General features: G+C 47.9%; 1 protein-coding gene across 1 annotated transcript in view; it reads right to left on the bottom strand.

The window, feature by feature from the left end:
* Nucleotides 1-25,365, bottom strand: part of Myom2 (myomesin 2) — a 66,567-nt gene extending 41,202 nt beyond the window's left edge. Inside the window, exons 1-11 of the mRNA XM_051170015.1 lie at nt 25,242-25,365; nt 18,353-18,470; nt 16,843-16,995; nt 13,623-13,761; nt 13,335-13,492; nt 12,363-12,455; nt 5,175-5,263; nt 5,041-5,091; nt 3,317-3,481; nt 2,891-3,052; nt 914-1,055 (exon numbers count right to left, since the gene is read on the bottom strand). Coding sequence (XP_051025972.1) covers nt 914-1,055; nt 2,891-3,052; nt 3,317-3,481; nt 5,041-5,091; nt 5,175-5,263; nt 12,363-12,455; nt 13,335-13,492; nt 13,623-13,761; nt 16,843-16,995; nt 18,353-18,459 — 1,259 coding nt within the window. The 5' untranslated portion in view covers nt 18,460-18,470; nt 25,242-25,365. The remainder of the gene's footprint in view (nt 1-913; nt 1,056-2,890; nt 3,053-3,316; nt 3,482-5,040; nt 5,092-5,174; nt 5,264-12,362; nt 12,456-13,334; nt 13,493-13,622; nt 13,762-16,842; nt 16,996-18,352; nt 18,471-25,241) is intronic.
* Nucleotides 25,366-26,352: the final 987 nt, after the last annotated feature.

Here is a 26,352-nt window from a genome sequence, read left to right as displayed (position 1 = left end):
CTTACTATCTAGATGATAGTAAAATATAAGATAAAGCAAAAATCTATCACATCTAAGTTGGACAAGACAAGCTACATTGTTGGCAATTCTTTTTGCAGCTTGGGTGGTGAGGCCTTGTGAGATTAAGTCTGGGGGAGAGTCTCTGTCTGTGTCCCTTCCTCTGGCTCCACTGTACATCTTGCTTGAGCTGAGCCAGGGCCGATGCTGTACTGGGATCCAGCTCAGGCTACTGACCAGTAAAATGCTACTTTCTAGGACCCTTCCTAGGCGGAATTTGGAAGACTTTTGAAAATATAGTCCTGTCTGGAAACCTGGAAATGTAGGTAAGATTAGTCTCTGTTTTTAATAGCCCAAGGATTTTTGTTTGGTTGGTTGGTTCTTTGGTTTTGGTTTTTCGAGACAGGGTTTCTCTGTGAAGCCATGGCTGTCCTGGACTTGCTTTGTAGACCAGGCTGGCCTTGAACTCACAGTAATCCACCCATCTCTGCCCTCCCGAGTGCTGAATTACAGGCATGTGCCACTGTGCCTGGCTTGAGGAATTTAAATGTAAACGTTTATGTTAAATCCCCAGCAGAAAACAGCAAGGTCAGAAAAGTTGTCTTTTGGGCTCTTCAAGTTGTAGAGTTGAACGTTCACCACCTCACCCAACCTAGTTATCCTGCAGATGATTAGACTTGTTACTGGCTAACAAAGCCCCTAGGCGGGAGGGGTCTCCCACGGCTCAACTTACTAGCATCACTTACCAATTATTTTATCAGTGACATTGGAAAACCAAATAGTGGCAATACTCCCCTGAATGGTTCTGTCAGCCTACAGTGACATTATGCATCCAAGGGTGTTACTGCCTTAGTGATGCCACTGGTGTTTCCATCCCTGTGGATGGAATGAAGTATACACTCACTTGCACACTCACTTGTCAATAAAGTAGCCGATGACAGGGCTCTCGGTGGTGGTGTTCGGTGGCTTCCAAGTCACAATAACATAGTCTCGGTTGGCATCATGGCACTGCAGGTCCATGGGTGCTCCAGGAGCCCCTGTGACCAGTGGGTCAGCATCTGTGGTGGGGAAACATGTTCACATCACTTACAAGATGGAGCCACTGCCACACCTGCCCACAGACCTCCAAACTCAGTCTGATCTTTATCACTAAATTATTTGAATCTGTGACTTTTTTAGTAATTTGACACAAAATTAAAATTCATTTCTTAATCTTATCTGGTTACATCTTATAAGTTGTCAAAATTTTACAAATAAAACAGTGGTGGGCTAGCCTTTGCAACACCTGAGAAATATCAACTGAGATGCCTTTGTATTTCAGAATTCTTAGAAAATGCGAGGATTAACAGAGAGAGAGAGAGAGAGAGATCTGATATCTTTCGATGAAATGCCTGGGTCGACTGTTCCCACACTGCAGGCCAGCAGAGCTGTTTGGGAAGCTAATACACTGACCATTTGATTTTCTTACCTAAAGCTCATATTTGTTCAGGAGCCACAGCTCCTGTAGACTCACACAAGCCTGAGTGTTCTGTGGTGTCTGGTTCAAACCTCCCTAGCGCACTAAAAGCCAGCAATCTATGAGCATGGAGCCTCGCATTTCCTCTCCACTCATAACCTCCAGAAGGTGATTAAAACGGTTGAACTCCCCCAGGTTTGTGTCCTGTTCTTCCGGCCCATAGTACTGAATAAGCAAAGCAATCAAACCCGGTTGAAGTCATTGCATCTTTATGGTACTAAACACTCTACCAGAGGCACACAGGAGAATGGAAGGTGTCTGTTAATGCTAACCCTAAGAAAACCCACAAAACTATATGGGAGAGCCTGAAACCTCCCTGTGTGCTTATGTGATCTTGTGGGAAGTGCAGGACTGAGATGCATATTTTTGTTCCTGAGGTAACAAACTTTAATGGTAGAGCCCTCTGTTAAGCTCTGTTCTAACTCCTGCTGAGAGTAAATCTAACATCCCAATTGCTTTCACATACCAACCACAACCAGAGCCGCAGGCTGGTAAATGGAGGGACCAGCTAAGGATAATGGGCTATGTGCTGGGCATGGTAGCCAAGGCACAGCAGCCATAGCTGGGGTTCACCCAGCAGCCTCAGGAAGGAGCCCACAGAGGACAGCTGGGGTGGGTCAGTCAGGGAGGGCAGAAGCAACACACTGAGAAAGTGACATAGCTCGAGCACAGAGCCCTGGCTTCACAGAGGGAATTCTCTCAGACTGTGGCTCCAACAAAATTTAGCCCTAGATCCTCCAAAGGAAAGGAAGCCAAATTCTGAGCTTTGGTGTCTCCAGCTGGAAAACAGAGCAACTTACAAAGTTGCCATGAGAATTTCAGATGGTCTGTACAGATCATGCGTGAACACACTTATCTGAACATGCCTACATACATTTATATGACAAGTGCTTACATGCATACATTGCTATTGCCTGACACTATTCCTGGCACATCATGAACTTTTTTTGCCACATAACTAAGAACAGCATCCTGATGAGCTCATGTTGGAGGTTAGAAGCAGGACAGAGGGTTCTGTCAGGCCCAGGACATTCTGTGACTGTTGCTGCCACGTTGTAACCATAGTAAGTAGGACTGAAGTCAGGAAAGATGAAAGCCCCATTGTCTTAGACTTGTGTCCGTCTGTAACACCAGAGTCTAAATGAGCCCACTGCAGCATCCTCCATGGAGCTCGGCATGGAGCACACTTGCTCTGAAGGTTTGGCTTACTCACAACTCAGGGTCACAATGACATACACTCCTTGCACTTCAGAAGGAGCTATTTCTTATCAGGGGAGTCTGGGATGGCCGAGACTCACTTTCCTGCATCTCTTTCCTGTCCCCTCCTGCTACGCACTTATCTCCCACCCCCTGCTTAAACGCCATTGACTGAGGCACCTCTGACAAACATGAACGCGCTGTGGTCACTGACTCCACCCCGGGACACGATCCTCAAGGTGTACAGTCCCTCATCGTCCTTGTTCAGGTGGCTGAAGGACAGTGAGGCCTGGCCTTCTCCAAAGAACATCTTCGTCCACTTTGAATCTTTCAGCAGCACATCTGAAATGGCATCGGAGGCAAGGTGAGTTCCAGGTGCTTCCCCACCATCTGCTCCCGGAGGCCCCTAGATGATGTTCAAGGTCAGAGCTGGCTGCCAAGCTCACCCTCTCCTGCCCCACCCCCTACCCCTGGCAGCTAGCACACCAGCAAGGGTGAGGGACAAGTGCATAAGGCCACTCTTCCACAAAGGGCTCATGGGGGCAGCAGCAGTGGAGAGTCAACATGTCAGCAGTGTCCCCAGGCCTGGTCCACCACAACACTCACCATCGCGGTACCACTCAGCTCTCGGCTGTACTCTCTTTAGATCTGGTGTCACCAACATCGTGCACTTGAGTGTGACTGTCTCACCCTCTCTTCTGAAGGTGACCCCGAATTTCTCCAAAAACTGGACATCAAAATGTGTGTATGGAATCACAGATGAAAGTGGCACTGGGGTGAAGGAGACACCATTAGCACTTAGCACGTGTGTCTGTGCCTCTCTCTGCACAGCAAATACACTCAGAGCCACTGCCAGCTGCTTCCTTGCCTGGCTCTGGACTACAAGGCCTCTGGGGGAGAAAGGTCCTTCCTGAGGGCCTGCCTCCCCCAAACTCATAAGCTGAAGCCCTAACCACCATGGTATGAGGGCAGCAGGGCCTTCAGAGGTGATTGATGTTTGATGGAATGAGGATGAGCACCATGGCAGGGTCAGTGCCCTTACAGAGGAGGAAGAGAGCAGGCTGTGTGCCCAGGAGGACAAGGGAGGACTGTGTACAAGCCAGGAGCATCCTCCCTCTGCCAGAACGCACACTGGTGACCTGGGATATAGGATCTACAAACCCATAACCCTGAGAAATAATGGCCCCTTGTCAGTCACCTTTCTGTAGGCATAAAAGTAGTCCATGTGTCTTGTCATCAGGGACAAGGTCACACAGGGGCACAGCATGGGCCTTGCTGTGTTTACAGCATAGGATTTGCATCCTGCCTCAGCCCAAAGAGTGACTTTGGAAAGTCATACTCATTGGAGTGATTTTCCTCTTTAAACTGTAGAACTCTTATCCATGTGTCATTTCACAGCAAGTGAACTAACTAGGTCTGCAGACGTCAACTACAACCAGATTAAACCCCAAAAATGTACTTAGCAAAGCAAATATGCTTCAGAAGAAAACCAATCGCTTGTTGTAGCACTGGTGTCAGACTTGGGGCCTCACACACACTAGGAGAGCACTCTAGCATTGAGCTGTTTTCCCCATTCTTTGTTGAGACAAGATTTTATTATGTAGTTTCAACCTAGACTAGACTTCAACTAGGCTAGACTTCAACCTGCACCTGCACCTGTTAATGCGGACAAAAGAGCAAGAGGCTGAATGCTTCGGGGTACCACTCCTAAGGAAGAGGTTTGCCGGACACTGGTGCAGTGTAGCATCCTCAGCATACCCTGGCTGTGTGTCCCATCTAAAGCCCAGCTAGCTGATCCAAAGAAATGGCCTAGGGCCTTTCAGGAGCATGGAGTGTCCTCACACACAAGATTTGGCACCGTCATAGTTCTGCCTAGGAATTTGTGTTCATTTCATTTTCCAATTCATATATATAAAGTCTCTACAAGTGATGGTGTCACCTGTGTCTAAATATACCAGCTTGCCAGCACGGAAAATTGTCACACACTAACCATGACTGGGGAAACCTAGAAAGGTATTAAAAACATAAATTTAACAAAGATTCTACCCAGGCTGGGCGTGATGGCACACGCCTTTAATCCCAGCACTCAGGAGGCAGAGGCAGGTGAGTCACTGTGAATTTGAGGCCAGCCTGGTCTACAAAGTGAGTCCAGGACAGCCAAGGCTAATACACAGAGACCCTGTCTCAAAAAACCATAAAACAAAAACCAAGCAAAAAAACCCAAACAACAACAACAAAAACCACAAAGATGTTTTCCTACGAAAATCATTCCTCGCTTCTCTGCTGTGTCACTAAGCATCTTTCTAGACAAAGACACCCAGGGTACTCACATCCAATTGGGAGTCCTACAGAGTAGAAAGGCTCCTCATCTCCTCGGTACCCTGTGGGGAACACTGAGTGACTATGGCACAGAGACAGGCAACGACAAAAGTTTTCCCCTACCCGGACAAAAGCAGGAACATACTTTTCACCACTACTGCAGCGTTGGTAGACACTTGTCCGTGGGGATTGGTTGCCACTGCTGAATAGGTGGCTGTGTCCTCAAAGTTGGCCCTTGGGGGAGAGAAAGTGAGTCTGTGAGATGTTGGGACACAGTTGAAGTCCTGAACTTGAACAAAGGATTCTTAGAAAGCAACCACATTGCCCAGATCACTTGTGTGTTATTGGAGATCACCACCAGCCCTATCTTGGGATGAAGGGCAGAGCATAGTATTAATTATAGATACAGATGAATGCCTGACCCCAAACTATGCCTGGCCTGGCCTCTCAGAATGAAAGAATAGGACTCCTTCCAGAAATTGTTTATGTCACTCTCAAGAAGAAATCACTCTCTGTCTGACCCTGTTTTTCAGCCTAGTGGAGTCTGTTGTTTCAAGTAGTCACGGAGAAAATCTTTGGGGCCTTAATCCACAGAAAAACCCTTCCTGCAGAGACCATAGGGAAGCACATTTGGGGGGAGCCCTGTGCCTCTTCTGTGGTCAGGAGTTTCTCTCCTGCCTGGGGAGCTGCTCTCCGCCTGGCTAAAGGTAGCCCAGGAGCTGGCGACTGGTCCCAACTTCCATGTTGTGTTGATGCTTCCCACCCTGAGCCTGTGCCTGCCAATGTTCTAAATGGCTCTGAGACACAGCATGACCAGGCTGCTGAGAACCCACCAGAGCCCCAGGCAGGAGCCACAGCTGAGCCTTCTTATGTGTGGAGCACCCTGCTGGTCAGGTAAAGCAGATCCAGAGCCCCACCTCACTCCCCAGCAGGACTCCCAAGCCAGCAGCTGGTGCTGAGAATCACAAATGACACAATCCCCAGATTAGAATGACCCACACAGGTGTCATTAAAACACCCAGACTGGTGAAACACCACCCAAGACATGGGTGTGTGTCTATCCCAGGAAGACTATGACCTGAAAGTGGCAAGGGCCCAAATTCTCAGGGTGCAGAGCTCCCATGTCCCACTTCCATCCTTCAGAAGTGAGGCCACACCTTCACTGACACCCCTTCAGGCTCCCCAGAAAACCTGACAAGAGAGAGACAGGCAGCTTCATGTGTTCTGATTTATGCCAGGTATACTAGTAGGTCCTTGATGGGGAGCCTCGCTCTCATGGCCTCGCCTATGTGTATACATATGTGTGTGTGTGTGTGTGTGTGTGTGTGTGTGTGTGTGTGTGTGTGTATGTATATATATATGTATGTATATACACATGTGTGCATGCATTTGAAAGCAGAGATCATGCTCTAGAAAAATTCCTGGGAGCTATTCACTAGATAGATAGATAGATAGATAGATAGATAGATAGATGGATAGATAGATGATAGGTAGATAGGTAGGTAGATGATAGGTAGGTAGATAGATTGAAAGCCCCATGTATCCACAGGTCTTTGCCTTGCCAGCACTGAGGTTAAAAGTATATGCCACTATGTTCAGCCTTTTCCTGTGTATTCTGGAAATCAACCTCAGATCTTGACACTTACAAGCGCTCCATTGACTGAGCCATATCCCACATCCCTCAGCCTCTGTCCTATATCACAGTATCACAAAACCTGGAAATCACCAGGGAGAACTTGGGACTCAGAGAAATTGGAAAACAAGGTCCACATGGCTGCAAAATTTGCATTCCTGCTGCTTCTTCTTTTCTAAATGGGGGTGCTAGGTGAGGCCTTAATCTTGGGGAAGAAACAGCGCCAGCTCACTTTTGAGAAATGGAAACTTGGCCCAAGTCTCACTTTAAAGTACATTAATCCAGTATTCCCAGAGGCAAACAGCTCTTCCTGGAAGTTCTCGGCCATCTAACTCTCTTCTCTGTAGCTTTCAGAGCTAAGCATATGTTCTTTGACCCTCCCCCCAAAATGTAATATCTCTAAGAAAGGGGAGAGACTTTTCAGAGACCTGTACCATCTGCCAATTCCTTTCTTTTCCCTCTGGAGTTTCAACCCACTTTTGCTGTGTCATGCATGGCATCTGGCCCCCTTTAAATGCCACTGCTCACAGAGGACAACCCAGCCCTGTCCATCTGGACACTCACACTGGGACATCGTGTTCCATTCACCTGGGAGGAATGAGCGCCAGCTGCCACCCGTAGTTAGCACAGTGCAGCACTGGCCTGGTCTGATTAGGAACCAGTCAGCTATGCAGTTTGACATCAGAGCCCAACATCAGAACAAAAGTATCATGCACAGCCAGGAGATCTGCAATGTAGACGCTTGCTCCACTGACACCCACCCATGCCCACTAGCATTAGCACTGCCCATGAGAAATATGACAGCTTGGTGACTGTAGGCATGGCTGGAGGTCCTGGAAAGCCGATGAAAAGAGGCAAAGTCTCCTACAGTGACTGCCCAACCAAAACGGAGCTCAAGAGGGGCTGCGCAATGGCACGGACAACTTGGAAGTAGGGGCAGGACAACCGCACCCTGACCACCCAGCAGCAGACAGCAGAGTTCATGGGGAAGCCTGGGCAGGACTTACAGGAAGAGCCCAGAGGACAAAAGCTGCCATTGGCCCAGCAGGGAAGAATAACACTTAGACCATGGAGAGTCCCTCAGCAGTGTGTGGACATGGAGGGTACCCAAGTGTCCAGTCAACTGCATAGATCATACCATCTCCAATTCCATCAATAGCCCTTCATATTAATATGATGGTTTCCAAACCAAGTTTCCTTAGTTGCACTGCAAACTTCTTCAATTTTTAAAGCCATAATAAATGCCTATGCTCAGATATATCACATCCTGTTTGCATAGCTAAGGACAGTGCTGAGAACTCTGTAGAGTATAATTTATATAGTATATTAGTTGTCTGTGCCTAGGCCTCAGTCAAGCCAGCTCTGTTTAATTGGATGACGTCATTTGAGTTCAAGGTAAATAACTTGTTTCTCTTGCTAACTGCTCATCTTGGCAAGTCAGGGTCATTCTCAATAATGGCCAATCAGAGTGGCTGCAGGAGACATGGTTGCCAAGGCAGTAGGACTATAGCCGTGGTACCATGGTACATTGGTATCATGCATTGCCTTGGATCAGCTCACAGTCCTCAACTATCAATGTTATCCCTCCCCCCAAAAATCTATATCTTGAATTCCTGAAATGCTTTATAAGGATGACTTTGTTGATTAAAATAAAGCCATGTATTTGAAAAATTGTTGCAATTTTATAAATAATATGAAGCTTATCATCATCCCTGAACCAAAAGATGGAAGAGATTTCCCCACTTCTGTCCAAAGCTTCCTTTCTTCCTGGAAATTCCTCCAAACATCAGGGGCTTCCAGACCCTCTGAGATGTTCTCGAGTAAAGAAGAGCTGAAGTGGCACAGGGAGAGAACAAAGCTTGTCACAGAATGGACCACAGGAGATGCGAAGGAAGTGCTGATGTGAGCAGGCCGCCCAGCAGCCTCTCCTCTACTCCCGGCTTGCCCTGGGCTGACTGAGCCATGAAGATGGGACAGCGCCACCTAACGCATTAACACTGATTAGCTCCTCCGTTCACCCATTAGCACTTCTAGCTCCAGCTAGGGCACAAAGGCAGGGAGTTAGGAGGTCTGATGGCAGAGCTTCGTCCTCTGCAGCCAGGTCTCAGGGCACTCCTCTGCTTAGGAAAGCCAGCTGAGGGGGCAGGGTCCACAGCTTCCATCTAAGGAAACCCATGACCTGCCCAAATATGAGATTTATGGCAGTGGTTCCCTAGAATTGAGTGCACCCAAGTGGCTGCTGGGTGGGCAGGGTGCAGCCCCGCTTACAACTTCTAGCATCTTCCTTTATCTTGTTCTTTGTCCTTGGTGTTTTGTACTATACAGAACATGGAAATGGTGGTACACGTATAAATTAACGAGAGAACCCATCCGTGTATTAAAGTGAGCTTTGGGGTTGGAGTATTTCCCCCACTGCTGGGTGTGACAGGGGTGTAGGGAAAAGACGGGCGGGAGCAAAATAGGAAGCAAAGAGAAAGTCCAGGTGGTTCTGGGAACTCCACCGAACTCTGATTTCATGAAGGCTAACTTGGAGCCAGTGAACTATGACCCCATCCCCACCATGCCCTGGAGGAGGGGAGGACCTTCCCTCCCTTTCTGTTCCTCAGGGCCTCACAGAGAGTGCTCAGCAAACTCAGAGTCTAATTCTAGCCTTTGCTTCATGCTGAGAGAACTTGCGAGGGTTTTGCTTTCTGCTTGGATGTGTTCCCAGAATAGGAGGGTTTTTTCTGGTCTCCGTTTTTTACTTCCATGGGGGCACCTTCGCTCCTCAGAGTCTCAGTGTGAAAGTGTCTCAACACAATTTCTGTGAGAACTTGCCATCTTATCTTTTGTAAAGATGGACAGACAACATCACAAGTGAATTCCTCATTGGTGGACAACGCCCCGGTCCTTAAACAGTCAGTGATACAGAAATCAGACTTAAAACTCAACTATTCCGAACTTAAATACCAAAGTCAGACAGTAAAATGTAAGAAAAGTTTAGTTATGAAAACATTCTGCAAAGAGTGGGTGATAGTGACGTCACTAACTAGAAAAGAAAAGAAAAGGACTGTTCTACATGCCCCTCAGAGTAAGAGAACAACATAAAAATACTTTGAAAATAAAAAAAAAAAGGAGGTTCTCATTGTAGGTGGCCAGAGGAAAATGCATGAGGCTACATACCACTGTGCAGATTCTACCAAGGAGCCAGTTTGCGTTTAAGCGTCTTAAGAACTGAGGTGCAAGAGCCAAAGAACATTCATAGGAATAAATGTCACCTCAGAATGCAAGGAAAGGCTCATTCCCCAGCCAGCTAGAGAGAAGGGCAAGGCATTCCACACCCGGAGACGCCCCGGATCAGATGATGTGTAGCTCAGCGCTTTGGAATGAACAGCTGAGCTGAGCTATAATTTGTGGGGTTTCCCATTGCTCTTTTCCTGAAGAACAAGAAATTCTCTTGATCTGCTAAGAATGTCCCAATAGGGAGAAGAAAAGGAAAAAAAATGGAGAGATGTGCTAGTCCTGGCAATTGTAAGTCAAGAAACCTGGGTTTCGTGATCATTCCACATTGGCCTTCTAGGGCCAGTTAGCTTAGGTCATTCTGAGTGTTTCTTCACTGCTTGAGCCAATGTTATTCTAGACATAAAATTTGATGACTGCCAACATTGGGTCAGAGTGTGACTATTTTCACGCTTGATAAAGAGAAAACACATCTTGACACAAAGCTAACTGCTCATTCAAACTGACCTACCCAGGCCTGCTGGTCAGAGTGCCAGCCGATCAGAGTGCACTGTGCCCAGGGATCAGATACTCTGACATTAGTGTCATCCCTGAGAAAACTGGCATTGGCTTGCTGACCACTGACTCGGAAGTCAAGGGAAGAGCTACGGTTACAGAGCTAGCACCTTTGCTCTGGAGACCTACCCACCCAACTGGCTTCTCTGGGAGCTGTTTGCTTCCACCAGGGGCACCTGACAACACCTGTGCCATCTTCTGGATCTCTCTCATGAGCGCCATTGCCCCATTCCCTGCTCCTCACCTCATTCCTCACTGCTGAGCTTCAACAAGAGCTTAGCAGTCGTCACTTTGGGCCCCTCTGGTCCCAAGTCAACAGGAACCCTGTCTGCTTGCCTTAGCATCTAAGATCCTTTGGGGCTACAACAAAGCCAGCATCCTCCCTGTCCTGCAGGTTCCCTGGTCCACAGGTCTATCTCTGGCCTCCAGTTCTCCTTCTCCCTCCAGCCCCAGTACCTGTGTACTTCAAGAGACTCTTGGAGATTTTTTTCACCCGAACACCCAGTTCCCACCTACTGCCCTCTCATCTTCGAAACTCAGAATGCACCTTCCCAAAGAAATTAGCTCTAGGCTTCATTTTGCCATGACCTGCCACCCAGTTCTTCCCTCAACTACCTGCTATTTGCCTGTGCTCAATACGGGACACCTTCTGGATACCAGCTAGCAAGTCCAGTGTGGGTGGCCATCCATGTACCACATCTCCCAGACTAGCACCTGGTACTCAGTTGGCCCTCAAGGGATGACAGAGGAATCCAAGCAGCTGTGAGGCCGGGGGCTGGAGCTTATCATGGAGCAGGGCTTCCGGCTTAATAGAGACCACACAGCTATGGAGGAGTGACACTTGTATAATGAGGTCCTTGAGGAGCCCACAGTCCTACAGGGCTCAGGGACAGCACTACACTGTCTTCGAGCAACCAATATGAGCCAAGAGAAGGGCTGTCGTCCCCCCCCCCCACACACACACACACAGAGAAGCAGGAGTCATAAGGAAGCAGATAGGAAGAGAAAGAAAAGCTAGGAAATAGAAAGGGAAAATTCCACCTCAGCAGCAGGGCCAAGGCCTACAAAAGGCTTTCAGTCAGACCAGGCTCATGTTGGAGCAGGACCTCAAGAGCATAGCCCACTCACTCTGACCCCTCCCTGCATCCTAATGGAGCCCTCACCCATCTCCATCAGGAAATGGCTGGTCACCCCAACCTAAACTCATCAAGAATCCTGATAGGTGTGCTAATCCAGGACCCTTCCCCTGGAAGCTTCCTGCTTTGACTTTCTATCTGTGAGCCCCAAGCTCCCATTGGCTCTGGTGTCTCCTCCAGATCTGCTATGGGCTGAACATACTTGTCCACTGTAGCTGTCATTGAATGTATCTACCTTGTCATCAAGAACAAATTCCAGAATCATTGCTTCTTCAACAAAACCCAATACATACAATATATATATATATATATATATTTTCGAGACAGGGTTTCTCTGTGTAGCCTTGACTGTCCTGGACTCGCTTTGTAGACCAGGCTGGCCTCAAACTCACAGAGATCTACCTCCTTCTGCCTCCCAAGGGCAGGGATTAAAGGCATGTGCCACCACCGCCCGGCACAAATTTTAAATTAAAAAGAAGAAAAATTTTTCATTCTAAGCAAACATCTAGGCAAAGTTGCTGGGTAAATAAGTTTGCCTGTGTGCATCTGTGTGTCTGAGTGTAGCATGTGTGTGCCATCATGTGACAGTCTTCCAGTCTCTCCTGAAATTGTAGGTACACTCACGGCCTCAATCAATCAGGCTGGCCCAGACACCCCAAATTCTCTGCCTCACTCTCCTGAGTATGAGGATTGGGGTTTTCCCATCCTCTCCCATCCAGCTTCCACTTTCTCTTGAGTTTGCACATTGTTATAGGGTGTGAGCCAGCACACACTGGCTGTGGACCCTTACCTGTTGATTTCCAGGGTGTGGACTCCATACATACTTTCAATCCGATACTTGCCTGGCTCACCTGCCTGGCAGATCAGGCTGCCGTCCTTGTACCTGATAGAGAGAAACACTCATGTCAGTACCCAGGCATAGTTGTGTTTGCAGTTTTGTCCCAGCCTCCTTTGTGCTCTAAGAAGCATCTGCTCCTCTTTCCCCTGCCCATTACTGCAAGGCGCTCTGGATCTGGCTTTCTAGAAGAGGCAGGAGTTGTGTCATTCAAACAGACTGAGCCCCCACATATCCTATGAATTCAGAAGTTACCATTCCATTTAAAAAGAAATGTAGCTGGTGCTAGCCATGTCCGAGGCTGGCCCGTCAGGCTACATTGCAATTGGAGCGCATGAGGAGACTATCACAGAGTGCACGGACCCCTAGTTCTGTAAGCTCCAGACCTGGCCTGTAAAGTAGAGTGCAGCCACCCACAGACTGGGTCACGGTTGGGCAAGCCTTACAATTCTCCCTTGTCTCTAACGCCGTGGATGGGCTGAGCTACAAGGTTGCAAGACTCCTCTGAGAGATCCAGGACATGGAGCTACATAAACAGCAATTCGAGATGTCAACAACTGATGAACAAGGGTCCGTGGAGCTTAAAGATTTACAGCTTTGATATCTATATCAATATTTACAGCTTCCCTACATGAGCCCTCCTATAATTAAAACAGATAGATGGGCTCTGTGTGCAGGGTCAGCAACTAAGCCAGTGCATAGAATACATACATATCAATGCAGGGAGCTAACTCTTCAACAAAATATTATGAAAGTGCCACTAGGTCAGGGTCTCTAAATTTTGAATGTCAGAAAATTAATTATAAGGGCATTTTGAATTTTGTGCACACACCTCCCACCTGGGCTTCCATAGGTCTATAGAACAGGTGCTACAGCATGCACTTTCCCATGCACATAGGGATGCTGCCCTGCAGTGCTGTCTCTCACCATTGCACCACAGGAGTAGGGAATCCTTGTACAGTGAAACAGAGCCTCACAGACATCCGCTCCCAGATGGTATGGGACCTTAACCTCACCAGGATCTCAGGGGCCTTGCTCATCTTCTCTTCAAATGAGTGTCTCTCCCAAGCCAGCTTGTCTTCCACCTGCCGGGAAGAAGCAAACATGGGCAGGGCAAATGTGGCTCAAGCAGCCCACTAGCAGTCAAGCAATTAGGCCCTGTAGGCAGACAAACTCTCCTTCTACATGCCCTGAGGAGCTTAGAGGTCCTCCTACCATCTGCTCCAGGAAGTACTTGTCCAGCTTGTCACGAGCCTGTGACCGTGCCAGGTGGACATTATCCTCCAGCTGGGCCAGCTCACTGAGGAAACGCTGCCTCTTAGCTTCTCCATAAGAAGCGGCTTGGGACCGATACCTATGAGATCCAAGACACTCTGTTATCATAGGGTATGTGACAAGACATTATGGCACTGACACTCTAGACAGATCCTTTTCCGGGTACCCATCCCTCAGTGTGAAGGGATAAAAGAAGATGATGCGGAAAGCCAAAAAATTTTCTACTTATTTTTGCCTCTTTCTTTTCAGAGTGTGTTAGTGGACACAAGAAGCTATAAAGAACAGCAGATGTGTGGTTTGTTAATGAGATATGCACAACACACATCTCTTAGTTTCTTTCTTTTTTAAAACACATCGGTGTTTTGACTGCATGTGTGTCTGTGTGGGGGGGTGTTGGATCCCCTGGAACAGGAGTTAAAGACAAGTTGTGAGCTGGCCTGTGGGTGCTGGGAATTGAACCTGGGTCCTCTAGAAGAGTAGCCAGAGTTCTTAAATGCTGAGCTATTTCTCCAGCCCCATCTCTTACTTCCTTTGGCATGAGAGACATGGCTTATATACTTGGCCACTCCTTAGAGTCCTTCAGGAGAAGACACATGTGGGGCACTGGAAAGGATCCCTGCATGTAAAGGCCAAGGGATCACAGCGAAGTCAAAGCCTCAGACCTGGAAGCCAGCACCATCCCTTCCTGCCAAAGCCAGGACCGGTATGTATATACAAGCTCAGACTAATGTCTGCAAGGAGTGATAAGTGCTTGTGATAACGATTAGGGCTGGTGAGAGTGGTATCGGATAATGAATGACCCAAGTTCCCATCAGTGCTCAGAAGGGCCCCATTCATCCTCCCAGATACCCTGCGAGGCAATGGCATCATCTCTCTGAACCCCCAGAATCACACACAGAAGCACTAGCCACCCAGGTTACTTTCAAAGGAAGAAGTGATCTCAAGATCTGGCATGGGGAAGACTCCCACATGAGTGATGGGAGTAAAATACTGTGATGCCGCAGGAGACAGTGGGGTCAGTTCAGAGCTGGTCAACCCCACACCTGTAACCCCACATCTATCAAGAGAACTGACTTCTATAGTGGGCTAAGGACTGCAGAAAAATGGGATCAGCCATCATGGCTCAAACCCAGATTCAGGAGTCAGAGAACCTGGGGCAAACACTGTGTGTCATAAGGGTTACCATCAGCTGAGACTGACACTAAACTGTGAGAGATACATAACCAGCGTACCAGCCATCCAAGTTAATGATGTTCACTTTCCTCATCCTTCAGTGGGGGACATTGAGGGACAGGAGCCGGCATATTATATTCAAAGTGACACTGATATAGGACGGATAGTAAAACAACAAAATTCAAATGTCGAATGTCTAATCCCCAAGCTTAAATACAATCAGAAGATACCTTTCCAAAACAATTGACTACATAAAACTTCGATACTTTGAGCTGCCCCATGTAGCCCAGGATGACCTTAAACTCTTACCTGTACCTCCTAATTGCTGGGATTACAGTCATACACCACCATACTGGGTTTATGTGGAGTTAGGGATGGTACCCAGAGCATTGCACATGCTAAGTAAGCATTCTACCAGCCCAGATGGCTTACATTTGGAAGTCATTAACACCAGAAGCCCTTACTTTACAATAAAATTAATTTACACATCTTGCATGGTACAATATACCTAAGGCATCTATAAGCTAATTTGTTTTTTAAAGAATGGATGAATAAAATTCCTACTTATAAGTCCACATATGCAGTAGACTTCATGCCTACTCTTCAGGTATAACAAAGTAAGTCCGTAAATGGGTAGTGTCCACATGTGATTCCATGAGGAGCTGTTATCTTACTGCAAGACATGAATTTTAAATTATTATTTCACCATTTGAATATTCCTGTTCTTTGTAAGTACTACTCAATTTGGTGCATTTTCTTTCTTAAACACACATTTTAACTGACCAACAATAGTGTGAAGATTACTAGAATTATGCTTAAAATAAAATAAACATAATTTTGACATTGCCGAGAATTCCTGAGAATACAAATTCACTATCTCCAGATTTAAAATAAAACACACTAGGAATCTGTTGGCTTTCATCTCAGTGTACACTACAATTCTAAAATATATCATTGTTGCTGAGTAACTGTGGTTTTCAAACAGCTGAAAGGGAGAACTGTCCTTTTAGCTTTCCGTTGTGAGTCCAGTTTCTCCATCGTTGTACAAATTTCAAATGGTGCACGCTTCCCCGGCTCTCATGTGTCCTTCTGACTTAAAGAGAGGTTTATTCTCTGACAAATATTAGGGAGCAGCTAGTGGGATTGTACAGGTTTGACTATTCGGCTGCTCACATTATTCTCCTTAAGATGTATTTTTAATTATTCTGGGTATTGTGTCCACACATGCAGATGCACAGGATGCCCAGAGGCATAGGAACCACTAGAGTTCCAGTGGTCGTGAGACCTGGGACTCAAACTCAGGTCCCTCTGAAAGATCAGCAAGTATCTTAACCATGGAGCCATCTCTCCAGCCTGACTCATGTTATTCTGGAAAGACCAATACGAAGCCAGCAGCTGTTCCTCTATCACCTGGATTTTGTAACTTTAGGACTGACGTTCTGGCTGGTCCCTCTCTTTCCTATGACAGTGCACCCTCGTGAGCCAAACTCCTTGAAATCTAAGATATGATGATTTATAGATGCCTTCACAGCCCTTGGTGTCCACAGAGACAGCTGTTTAAACACTGGCCGCCTCCTCAGGAGATGACCTTGCTCCAAGGGACAGCAGCCACAGAGACTGTGATGGAAACTCAACCATGGAGTCTGAGGCACCTGATGCCTTGGGCTTAGAGAAAGGCAGGGATCTAAGTGCAGAGAATAAACCAAAACCACATCTCAGCCCTGGCCAGTGTAACGATTCAGCATAAACTCTTTGTGTGTTGGGACTGACACCCATCTGATGGTAAAGAAGTAAGGGAATGGTAGGAGAGGGGCATGCAGCTCTGGTTATAAGCAAGCCCAACTTCTGTTAGCTGAACCTCCCCAGCTAGCACCCCCTTGCCCTTCTCTGCCCAAGGTCACCCAGACTGCAGCTAAGTTGGATGCCAGCACCTGGCATCCAGGGTCTGTGGGCAGCAAGCAGCTCACGGAGGACACAAAGCAGTTACCTATTTTCATTTTCAACGTCCTCTTCTGACTCACTCACTCGCTTTGCACAGAGATTGCACGTCACCCCCTTAGTGGAGCTCTGACTGGAAGCTCTCTGTGAAGAAGACCTCTCCGTAAGAGACCTCTTGGATGATGACTGGGTGGTTGCTTGCCTGAACAAACAGTGGAGACAATGAGAGGTGCCAGAAAATTACTAAAGGCATGCTCACACACAACTCTACCTTTTTGTATACCCCAACCCTCCCTGCAGAACACACATGTGCACCCAGAGCATAGGCACACAAGTACACATATATGTACACGTATGCCCATATAGATGCATCTAGGCACATCTGCATACATGTGTAGGGCCACATACCACATACAGAAGCACACACACACACACACACACACATACACACACACCAATATATATTACACAAACACAAGCAGAAACATGCATACCCATGAATACACACACATACCATACAGACATCCAGACTTGTGCAGGGACACATCTACATTGATATGTGTGTGTATTGTGTGTGTATGTATGTACACAAGCACCCACTTGCATGAGTACACCTAAGCCCAAGCCTACATTTTTACATATAACACCTTCTGTTGGCCTGCAAGCACTCTCTGAAAAACACTTCCCCTGAGCACCCTGTGACTGGTGCTCTCCCTTCCCTGCCAGATACTTCTGAACCATATTTCCTGGTTTGCAGCCAAGATGGTGTGTGTGTGTGTGTGTGTGTGTGTGTGTGTGTGTGTGTGTGTGTGTGTTGAGATGGACCACAAATGTTTGGCTTTGTTTATAACAAGGGAACTAAATGAATGCCACAGGCATTTCTAAATATAGGGTGCTGGTGACATGTGGCAGGCACCTACAGCAAGAGAAGACCAGGCTCAGAGGGCTCTTCCTGTTCTTAGCCCTCTAATCAGCACACTGAAGATGCAGATATGCTGGCCCACAAACAGCACCAGAGAAGCCCAGAGCCACAAGTTGGAGGAGACCTTGTCCTTCAGGAGCATGGGCGTAAAGGCAGGGCTAGATTCCAGCTGCCCTTGACAGGCAGGACACTCAGGTGTCACACCTGTACTATTAGGTCGGGGAAACTGGGATTAACACAGACTTTACTTCCATTCACTCGGCTGCCTATGAACCCTGCCAGTGTTCTTCCCGTTGCTTTGCTCCTTGTTGCCCTATATTGTGAGTGACTTTAAATGCCACTGCTGGGAGACACCAGGGGAGGAGTACAAAAGCCAGTGGGCTCCTACTGTGTAGTCACCTCTGTCACAGGGCTCAGAGCCAGCCCACAAGGTCCCACAGCATACATGACACCTCGACCCAGGCAACCTCTTGTCTCTCAAAGGGATATTCACATCAGAGATGCTGTCTTCCCGGCTTTCAGACTTCCCACAAACTATTTCATCTCCAGATCTCAGGAAATAGCACAGTTTCTGGCCAGAAAACATCTGAGACACACACACAGATCCAGGGCATCTAGCCAGAGCCTGTCAACTTACTTTTTTGATGCATACTGGTCCAGGAGGTACCTGGTTTGGATGTTTCGATATGACTGGTCGAAGTGCTTGTGTCTTTTCTGGTAGAAAGGCACTGCAACGAGGGACATCTTGGATGCTCCTGGGAGAGAAAGGAATACGAGGAGTCAGGTCCTGTGGTCTCTGCCCTTCACACTCCACGTCATTCCAAGGGGGGAGATGGCGGTGAGACAAAGGAAAAGGTGCTTGCCATGCAAGCATGAAGACCAGAGTTAGAATCCCCAGCCACCCAGAAAAGACTCAGTGCTACACGCCTGCACCTCAGGGCTGGAGGGGGCGGGCTGGAGAAAAGCGGAGTGCCGAGTGCCGGAGCTCACTGGCCTGGTAGTCCAGCCAGACTGGTGATGTCTGGGTTCAATGAGAGCCCTTGTCCCACGGCAGTACATTAAAGTAGCTGCAGAACAACTGACAAAGACACCTGGCACTGACTTTTGACCTTCAAATGCACACACACACACACATACAGAGAGAGACAGAGACAGATAGGCAAGCAGACACACACACACACACACACACACACACACACACACACACAAGAAAGGTTACTCTGATCCCAACATGGGGAGATGTGAAGGATTGCACAAATAGAAATCATCCTCAACTACAATCACGAAGCTGGAATCCAGTTTTATTGTTTGTTAGCGTCCATGAAAATCAGAAAATGGGGCTATATGTTTCATTCAATTTCTAGCTTAACAGTATTTATAGAATGCCTAATGTGTTCAGGGGCAATCCAAAAAGGAGTGTGAGTAAAGAGGATAAAAATAATTTAAACAGATTAGAGGGGCAAACAAACACTTGAAATGACAAGAGCCAGAGGCCAACCAGAGATAGCATGCCCTGCCAAAGACGGGAGGAGAGAGCAGCCAAAGAGGCCCCCAGCAAGGAACATGTGGGAAGGGCCCTCAGAGGTGACTATGCCAAAGACAGAGGTCAGGTGACAAGATGGTGAGAGCATGGCATGCAGCAGGGAGTTACTCTGGGAAGGCTGAAGTCACCAGAAACTTCCAGTGACTGACCCAGAGGTCTGGGAAAATTGCTAGTCCCCCACCCCAACCCCTGACCTCCAAGGGTCATCTGAACTCATGAACCTTGAGCTTCTGGTGGGAAGGTTGGAACAGAGGCAGGACAGTACAAAGCAAGACAGCAATGAAACCCCAGGTTGTGAGACAGTGAGCAAATCTGGGTGAAATCCTCCCAGACAGATCAGAGATCATTGAGCAATTTGGAGCAGTGCAGGAATTACATGTGTTCATGTAGTGCATGCATTCCCCCCAAGTAAATAAAACCCAGGCCTGGCACATTTGGTCATCTCTACACAGTCACTCAAAAGCAGCTTCCCTTGTCTCTGTAGGCGGCGGTTTCCCAGAGCCCTGAGTGTCTGTCTTTAGAGGAGCCTACAACAGCGTGCTGAGGCTGCTGCTTAGATGCCACGGCAGGGGTGGGAGCTCAGGATGGGAACTTAAGGGCAGCTCAGAGAGGAGACCGTCTCCATTCCAATCCTCATCATTATCCAGCTGCCTATATATTAGAAAATTCACCATGCTGCATAAATTACCCCACGATCAATTCTAGTTAAGACCATGGGATCGCAGAATTACAGAGCTGAGAGAGATCCTGCAGATTATCCAAGCCGACTCAGCCCACGCCCCACTCCCCAAGGTCAGTAATCTTCTATCTTGAGTCCTTTTATGCTTTGACACACTAACACAGTTCAGTATTTCTTCTTCACACTCGACTTTTAACCACCATCTCCTATCCAGAGGCCCAGTGTGAATTTCACAGTGTGCCATCATACACTGGTTAAAAGTGTAACAAGACATTTGTGCCCTAAGAGCCACGCAGAACCAACCCAGGCAGCCTTCAAGGAGAACTCAGGGATCAAGTGCCAAGCTCCCACGCTGGTGCCAAGCTTGACTCCAGCTCCGTGGTGTAGCCTTGCGACTCACTCCTAATCCCCCCAGCCCTGATATTCCACCCTGAATCTATGTAACAGCTGGCACTGCGCTAGGTACAGAGTAACAAACAACAGAATCCATGGCTGACTCTGTCACGCGGTCACTGTGACACTGGACTCTGTAGGTAGGAAGAGGTACCTGAAAGGCCCTACTGCTTTAATACGGAGGAGCCTCAACTGTATCTCAGCAAGGTGGTCCCCAAAATAGGTCTGCTGCCCACATGTCTGTAGAGCCATGCATATGTGGGGAATAAAGAGAAAAAGCCACCATAGTTTCCCCTCTAGGATTTTTTTCCTTGATCCATCTGTCCCGGTGACTACTAATTCTGCATCAGAAACCATAAACCATCATATCATACATTAATGTTTGCTTGCATATGCATTTATGCTACATTATCCTTCAAAGTTGTTTGTATCTCTTTGCAAAAAGAACTGCAGACACATGCTACATCCCTAGTGGAAATATCCACCAAAGAGAGCCATACACATTTTCCTAGACCCATGCTTCTACGTATGATGTAAGGTGACATGGTTTTTATATCTCAATGCCTGTCTTCCCTTTAACTAGTCTGATAATCCCAGTCAATGCTACAGGAACATGAGGGCAGTGTCGAGTGTATCTGACACTACTGCCCACGCTGTCGGGTGGGCCTGGAAGTCTTCAAACACTTCATGTGTGAGGAACACACACTTTGTAGTGATTAGCAAGGGACTGCTGGCCTCAAGTGGTCACATTTCCTGGGTCCCTCATTCTGACACACCGACCCACAGTGGATACGTCCCCCAGGTTCCTTTGGCAAGGGCAACAGCACGCTACCACACTTATTCCCACTTTGTCCCCTTGACACCATCAAAGCCAGGAGCTGCTGAGTGCTCTAAACATGCAGGCACTCTGCTCTGTACCCATCTTTCAAACCACAGCCTTTTGAAGCAGCTGACGTGAGTCCACCGATGCTGAATCCAAGACTAGTGGGTTTAAAGGTGGGAAACACCTCCGAGTTCATGGCTCAGAGACAATGCAAGCTGGATCTGTGCACCTGACCCCTGTGCCTGGGACCCTCAGCTCCACCTGTCTCTTCATACTGATGTCAGTCTTCTGCCCAATGAGACACTTCACAGGAAAAGGAGGCCACATGGGACCCCAGCATGTGCTCTGTGGCCATCGCCGACTCCCTGGGATCTTACACTTCAGAACCTCCCTGAGCCAGGCTGGGCTCCTAACCCCAGTGATATCAGTGCAGCCTCCCAGAAGCACACTCCAGTGGCCCAGTGAAGACTCTGGAGCTGCAACTGGGGAGCCTCAGGTGCACAGAAGTGACAGGGACCTGAGAGAGCGCACCCAGACGAGGACGGCTACTGTCCTCTTTTAGAATTATTTAAGTACTCTCACACATACCCCAAAAAAGATGAGGAGCACCTCCTCTCCAAAGAACAGGTTCTGATGATCCTCTGGGGTTCAGGAGCACAGAGAGCCTTTAGTTCTGGAGACCCCAAGGCCTTGAACCCTCACAGTGCCGGGCTGCTGTGTGGTTCACTGGAAAGCCAAGGAACTGAACTGGTGCCAGAAGTATTCCTCTAAATAAATACCCCTCATCTCCAGTAGTGTGTGTGTGTGTGTGTGTGTGTGTGTCTGTGTGTCAGAGGCCATGCTGACCAATAATTCTGAGCCCTCTCAGATGAACACGCCCTGCCTGAAGGACTGGTGCATTCCCACAAAGCCAAGACACCAGCTGTTCTGACCACTCCCAGACACTGTCCCACTCAGCCCAGCCCTGCAACCACACCCAAGAGGCTCCTGACATGTTTAGGCACCAGTGGGAAACCCTATCCAGTCATCCCCCAGCACTGAGGCTGCGTGGCTTAGATGAACCATATTCTAAGCCCTCCCTGCTGGGAACAGTTTTAGTTTGTAAAGATATGTCAAGCTGAAAGCATTTACTTCTATGCAATTAAGAAAGTATTTAAACAGCTAAAAATGCCAAAGTTCACCGACACATGGAGTAAAAATAACCCAAGGAGGAAGAGAGAGAATCACACAGCACAGAGGAGACCCCAAGGGACAAGCAAGCCCTGAGCTCATGAGATAAACCTTTTCCCAATGTGTTCAAGTCAGAACCTATTTGTCTAAAGGGTTTTCAAAATGACTTATTGCCAAAAAGGACCTCTTTCCTCCAAAAGCAACAACTGGGCACAGGTCAAGCCTTAGGTGTACTGAGAATTGATTAAACACGCCTGATGTCGTCAGGCCCCTCTCTGAGACCCTCAGAGGAAGATATAGAGGGATTCAACCTTGTATTCGCTGTCTGAGAGGACTCGCTGGCTCCCCATTAACACTTCAATAGTATTGAATTTGACAAAGAAATGATCCCTAAGAAACTGTGGTATATTTACACGATGGAATACTACTCAGCTATTAAAAACGAGGAATTCCCGAAATTTGTGGACAAATGGATTGATCTAGAAATTATCATAATGAGTGAGTTTACCCAGAAGCAAAAAGAGACAAACGGTATATACTCACTTATATCAAAACACTAGTCCAAGGGATACGTACCATGAAAATCTTTACTTACCAAGAAAGTGGGTCAGAGGAGAGGATATCCGATTGAGACTTTAGGCAAGAGTAGCATGGAAGAAAGAGGAAATAGTAGGACCCACAGGGTCCTGGAAACCTACAAGAAGAACTTTATAACAGGCAGATCTGGATCCTGGGGTCCTCCTCAAACTAAGGCACCAGCCAAGGAGAATATAGGCAGTAAGCTTCGAACCCCTACCAAGACTTAGCCGACGAACATGATATTCTCCACCGTTGAGTGGAGAGTGAGATCTGACTCTCACACGAACTCTGGTGCCCCTTTTCTGACCATGTCCCCTGGATGGGGAGACCTGGTGGCACTCAGAGGAAGGATAGCTAGTTACCAAGAAGAGACTTGATATTCTGAGAGCATATATAGAGGGAGGAGGTCTCCCTCAGTCACAGACATAGGGGAGGGGAGAAGGGGAGAAATGGGAGGGAGGGAAGAATGGGAGGAAACAGGGGAAGGGCTAACAATCGAGATGTAATATGAATAAATTAATTTAAAAAAAAAAAAAAGAAATGATCCCAGGAAGCTCCCACTGGGGCAATTCTTACAGCAACCCACAATGTCACCTTGTTTCACAAAAGAAAATTACGTCAACAGTTCAAAAACTACACATTTTATTGGCAATCTTTCCTTTTCCTGCATATAACAGTGTTAAGGTCCCTGATTCATATGTTTCATACAAATTTATGCTACAAATATAATTGATCACCTCTCCAGAGCATTCTGCAGCTTACCCCACACTTTTGCTCCTCTCTCTCTCTCTCTCTCTCTCTCTCTCTCTCTCTCTCTCTCTCTCTCTCTCTCTCTCTCTCTCTGCAGAGCTAAAGGTGTCAGTCGGTGAGCTCATGGGGCACAGCATCTCCAGAAGGCACATGGAGTTGGCGTGAGCCCCAGAGACTAAGTCCTTGGCTCTTAGGAGAGGTTTTTATCTGGGGCCCCATTAATTCAATATCACTTTTAAGTGTCTTCATTCCACGTGCTCTTTGCTTCCTGTTTTTGTTGCACTCAGTAAGGAAGGAATGTGGGGCAGGTGACAGAGAAAGCTGGGTGTTTCCAGCCTGGCCCTGGAGTATAGCCATGAGCCCCTTTCCCTCCTGGCAGGCAGGTCACTGGGCACAGCTCTGCACAAGGAATGGAGCTGGAGACCTGCAGGATCCAAACTGCAAATGCACAGGAAACTGACAACCACAAACAATTGTCCTTTCACTGAGAAAGCTTGGACCTCTTCCCCAGGCCCCGCCCAAGCTCTAGGCTAATTCTCTGCACACCCCAAAAAAAACATCCTTTTCCTAGTCAGCCCTCTACTCTCTTCATCTCTGATCCTTTGTAAGAACCTTAGACATCAAATCGATCAGCTGGCTTGGGAACAGGAAAAAGAAAAGCAGGAACCCGGGGACACAGTCCACCCTGAAGGGGTGTCAGATCGTACAACAGGAAGGCCCAGAACACAGGGAAATAAAGACAAGTCTTGTAGGTCGTGCCTGGAGATGGAGATTTGCCTAGCATGCCTGAGTCCTGGGTTTGATCCCCCAGCACAACATAAAAACCTGGGGACACACACTGTGATCCAAGCACTCCAGCATTCAGGAGATGAAGGCAAGAGGATCAAAAGTTCAAGGTCGTCCTTGGCTACATAGCAAGTTCAAGACCAGCCTGCTATACATGACCACCCCCCTTCAAAAGAAAGGAGGAGAAGGAAGGGAACAGAAGGGAACAGAAGGGGAAGGGAGGGGAGAGGAGGGGAAGGGAGGGAAAGGAGGGGAGGGGAAGGTGAGACAAGGGGAAGGTGAGAGGAAGGGGAGGGGAGGGGAGGGGAGAAGAGGAGAGACTACAGAAGGGAAGTGAAGGGGGAGGAGAGGAGAGAGAAAGGGAAGGGGAGGGGAGGGGAGAGAAAGGGAAAGGGAGGAGAGGGAAGGGAAGGGAAGGGAAGGGAAGGGAAGGGAGGGGAAGGGTTGGAAGGGAAGGGAAGGGAAGGGAAGGGAAGGGAAGGGAGGGGAAAGGGAAGGGAAGGGAGGGGAAGGGTTGGAAGGAAGGGAAGGGAAGGGAAGGGAAGGGAAGGGAAGGGAAGGGAAGGGAAGGGAAGGGAAGGGAAGGGAAGGGAAGGGAAGGGAAACTATCCTATATCTATCCTAGCTATGCTGAGCATAGAGCCCAGATACAAAGACAGGAATTATTTGATTTGTCCTACAGTAGTAAGAAATATCTGTAGGTAACTCTTCTCACTGAACTTGGCCCCCATGGGAAAATAAGTGCAGCCTGCTCTGTGGTCTCCCAAAAACCACAGCTGAAAGAAGGCGAAGAAAAGACTTACCCAAAGGAGAGTGGCCAGCAGAAGAGAAAACTACTGTGGAAGTGTTTCCCAGACACTGGCTGAGGCTAGCAGAGCTAATTTCTCCCCCGCAAAGCTCTGTGCTTCCCTCCCATTTATGGCCAGAGGAGGTGCTATATTTAGGCACAGGACTGCCTCTCCCAAACCCATACCTGTATCATAAATCACTGGCCTGCTCACCAGAGGAGGAGAAGCACCAGATGCAAGGAGGACAGTCAAACTAGGATGCACACAGCATTGGTACCAAGCCCCAGGCTGCTCCACTCTTTCCCCCCTTCTGGCTTCTGCCCAGAAGAGAAGGCCGACTCTGGTATCACATCTACCCAGACTCAGGCATGAGAGTCAGACTCAGATTCTCAGGCGTGTCTTCTCGTTCACTGACAGCTGATGTATGCAGTGGCTGTCCCCATGAACACCCGTGAACACCTGAATTGGCTGTTAGTCAGAGCACCTAGATCCAAGGGTGCTATTGGCTATGGGCAGGGAAGACTGCAGCCCCGTGTATTTTCAGTTTTTTGTGTATGCGCATGCACACATGAGTGTGTGTGTGTGTGTGTGTGTATGTGTGAGTGTGTGAGTGTGTGTGTGTGTGTGTGTGTGTGTGTGTGTGTGTGTGTGTGTGTGTGTGTTGACTTAAGAACTACTCCAGTCTTGGGAGGATTTAACCAGAGCTGCCCATCTGAGTGGGAGAACAGCCTGCTATGCAAATGCAGTCTTATTTATGGTCTTCACCAAACTGCGCCACATCTGACCTGCGTGGATAACAGCAGGTGTCCATCTTTTCACACAGCATGTGTCCAAGTATAAATAACATGCACCTGGCGTGGTCACACTGCCAAGAGGAGGAGTGCGGAGGGACGGCTGTAGCTTGAGGACTCTAGCCAGTCAACTCCACCAAGCTCTGTGTCGCTGTCTTAGGTTGTGCACAGTAGCGAGAGCTGAGAGGTCTGCTGTGAAAATTATACAGGCAAAGTCTCTGAGGCCTTTAAAGAAATCCAAGTTCCCACATCTGGTTTATCAAAACCACTTGAAAAATGAGCAAACTAAGTGTCAGGAAGAGCTGGGTAGATCCCACTGCTGCCCTCATGCAGCA

This window comes from Acomys russatus, chromosome 27 (assembly GCF_903995435.1).
Source record: "Acomys russatus chromosome 27, mAcoRus1.1, whole genome shotgun sequence".
Lineage (NCBI taxonomy): Eukaryota > Metazoa > Chordata > Mammalia > Rodentia > Muridae > Acomys > Acomys russatus.
This window is presented reverse-complemented; position numbering and strand designations above follow the sequence as displayed.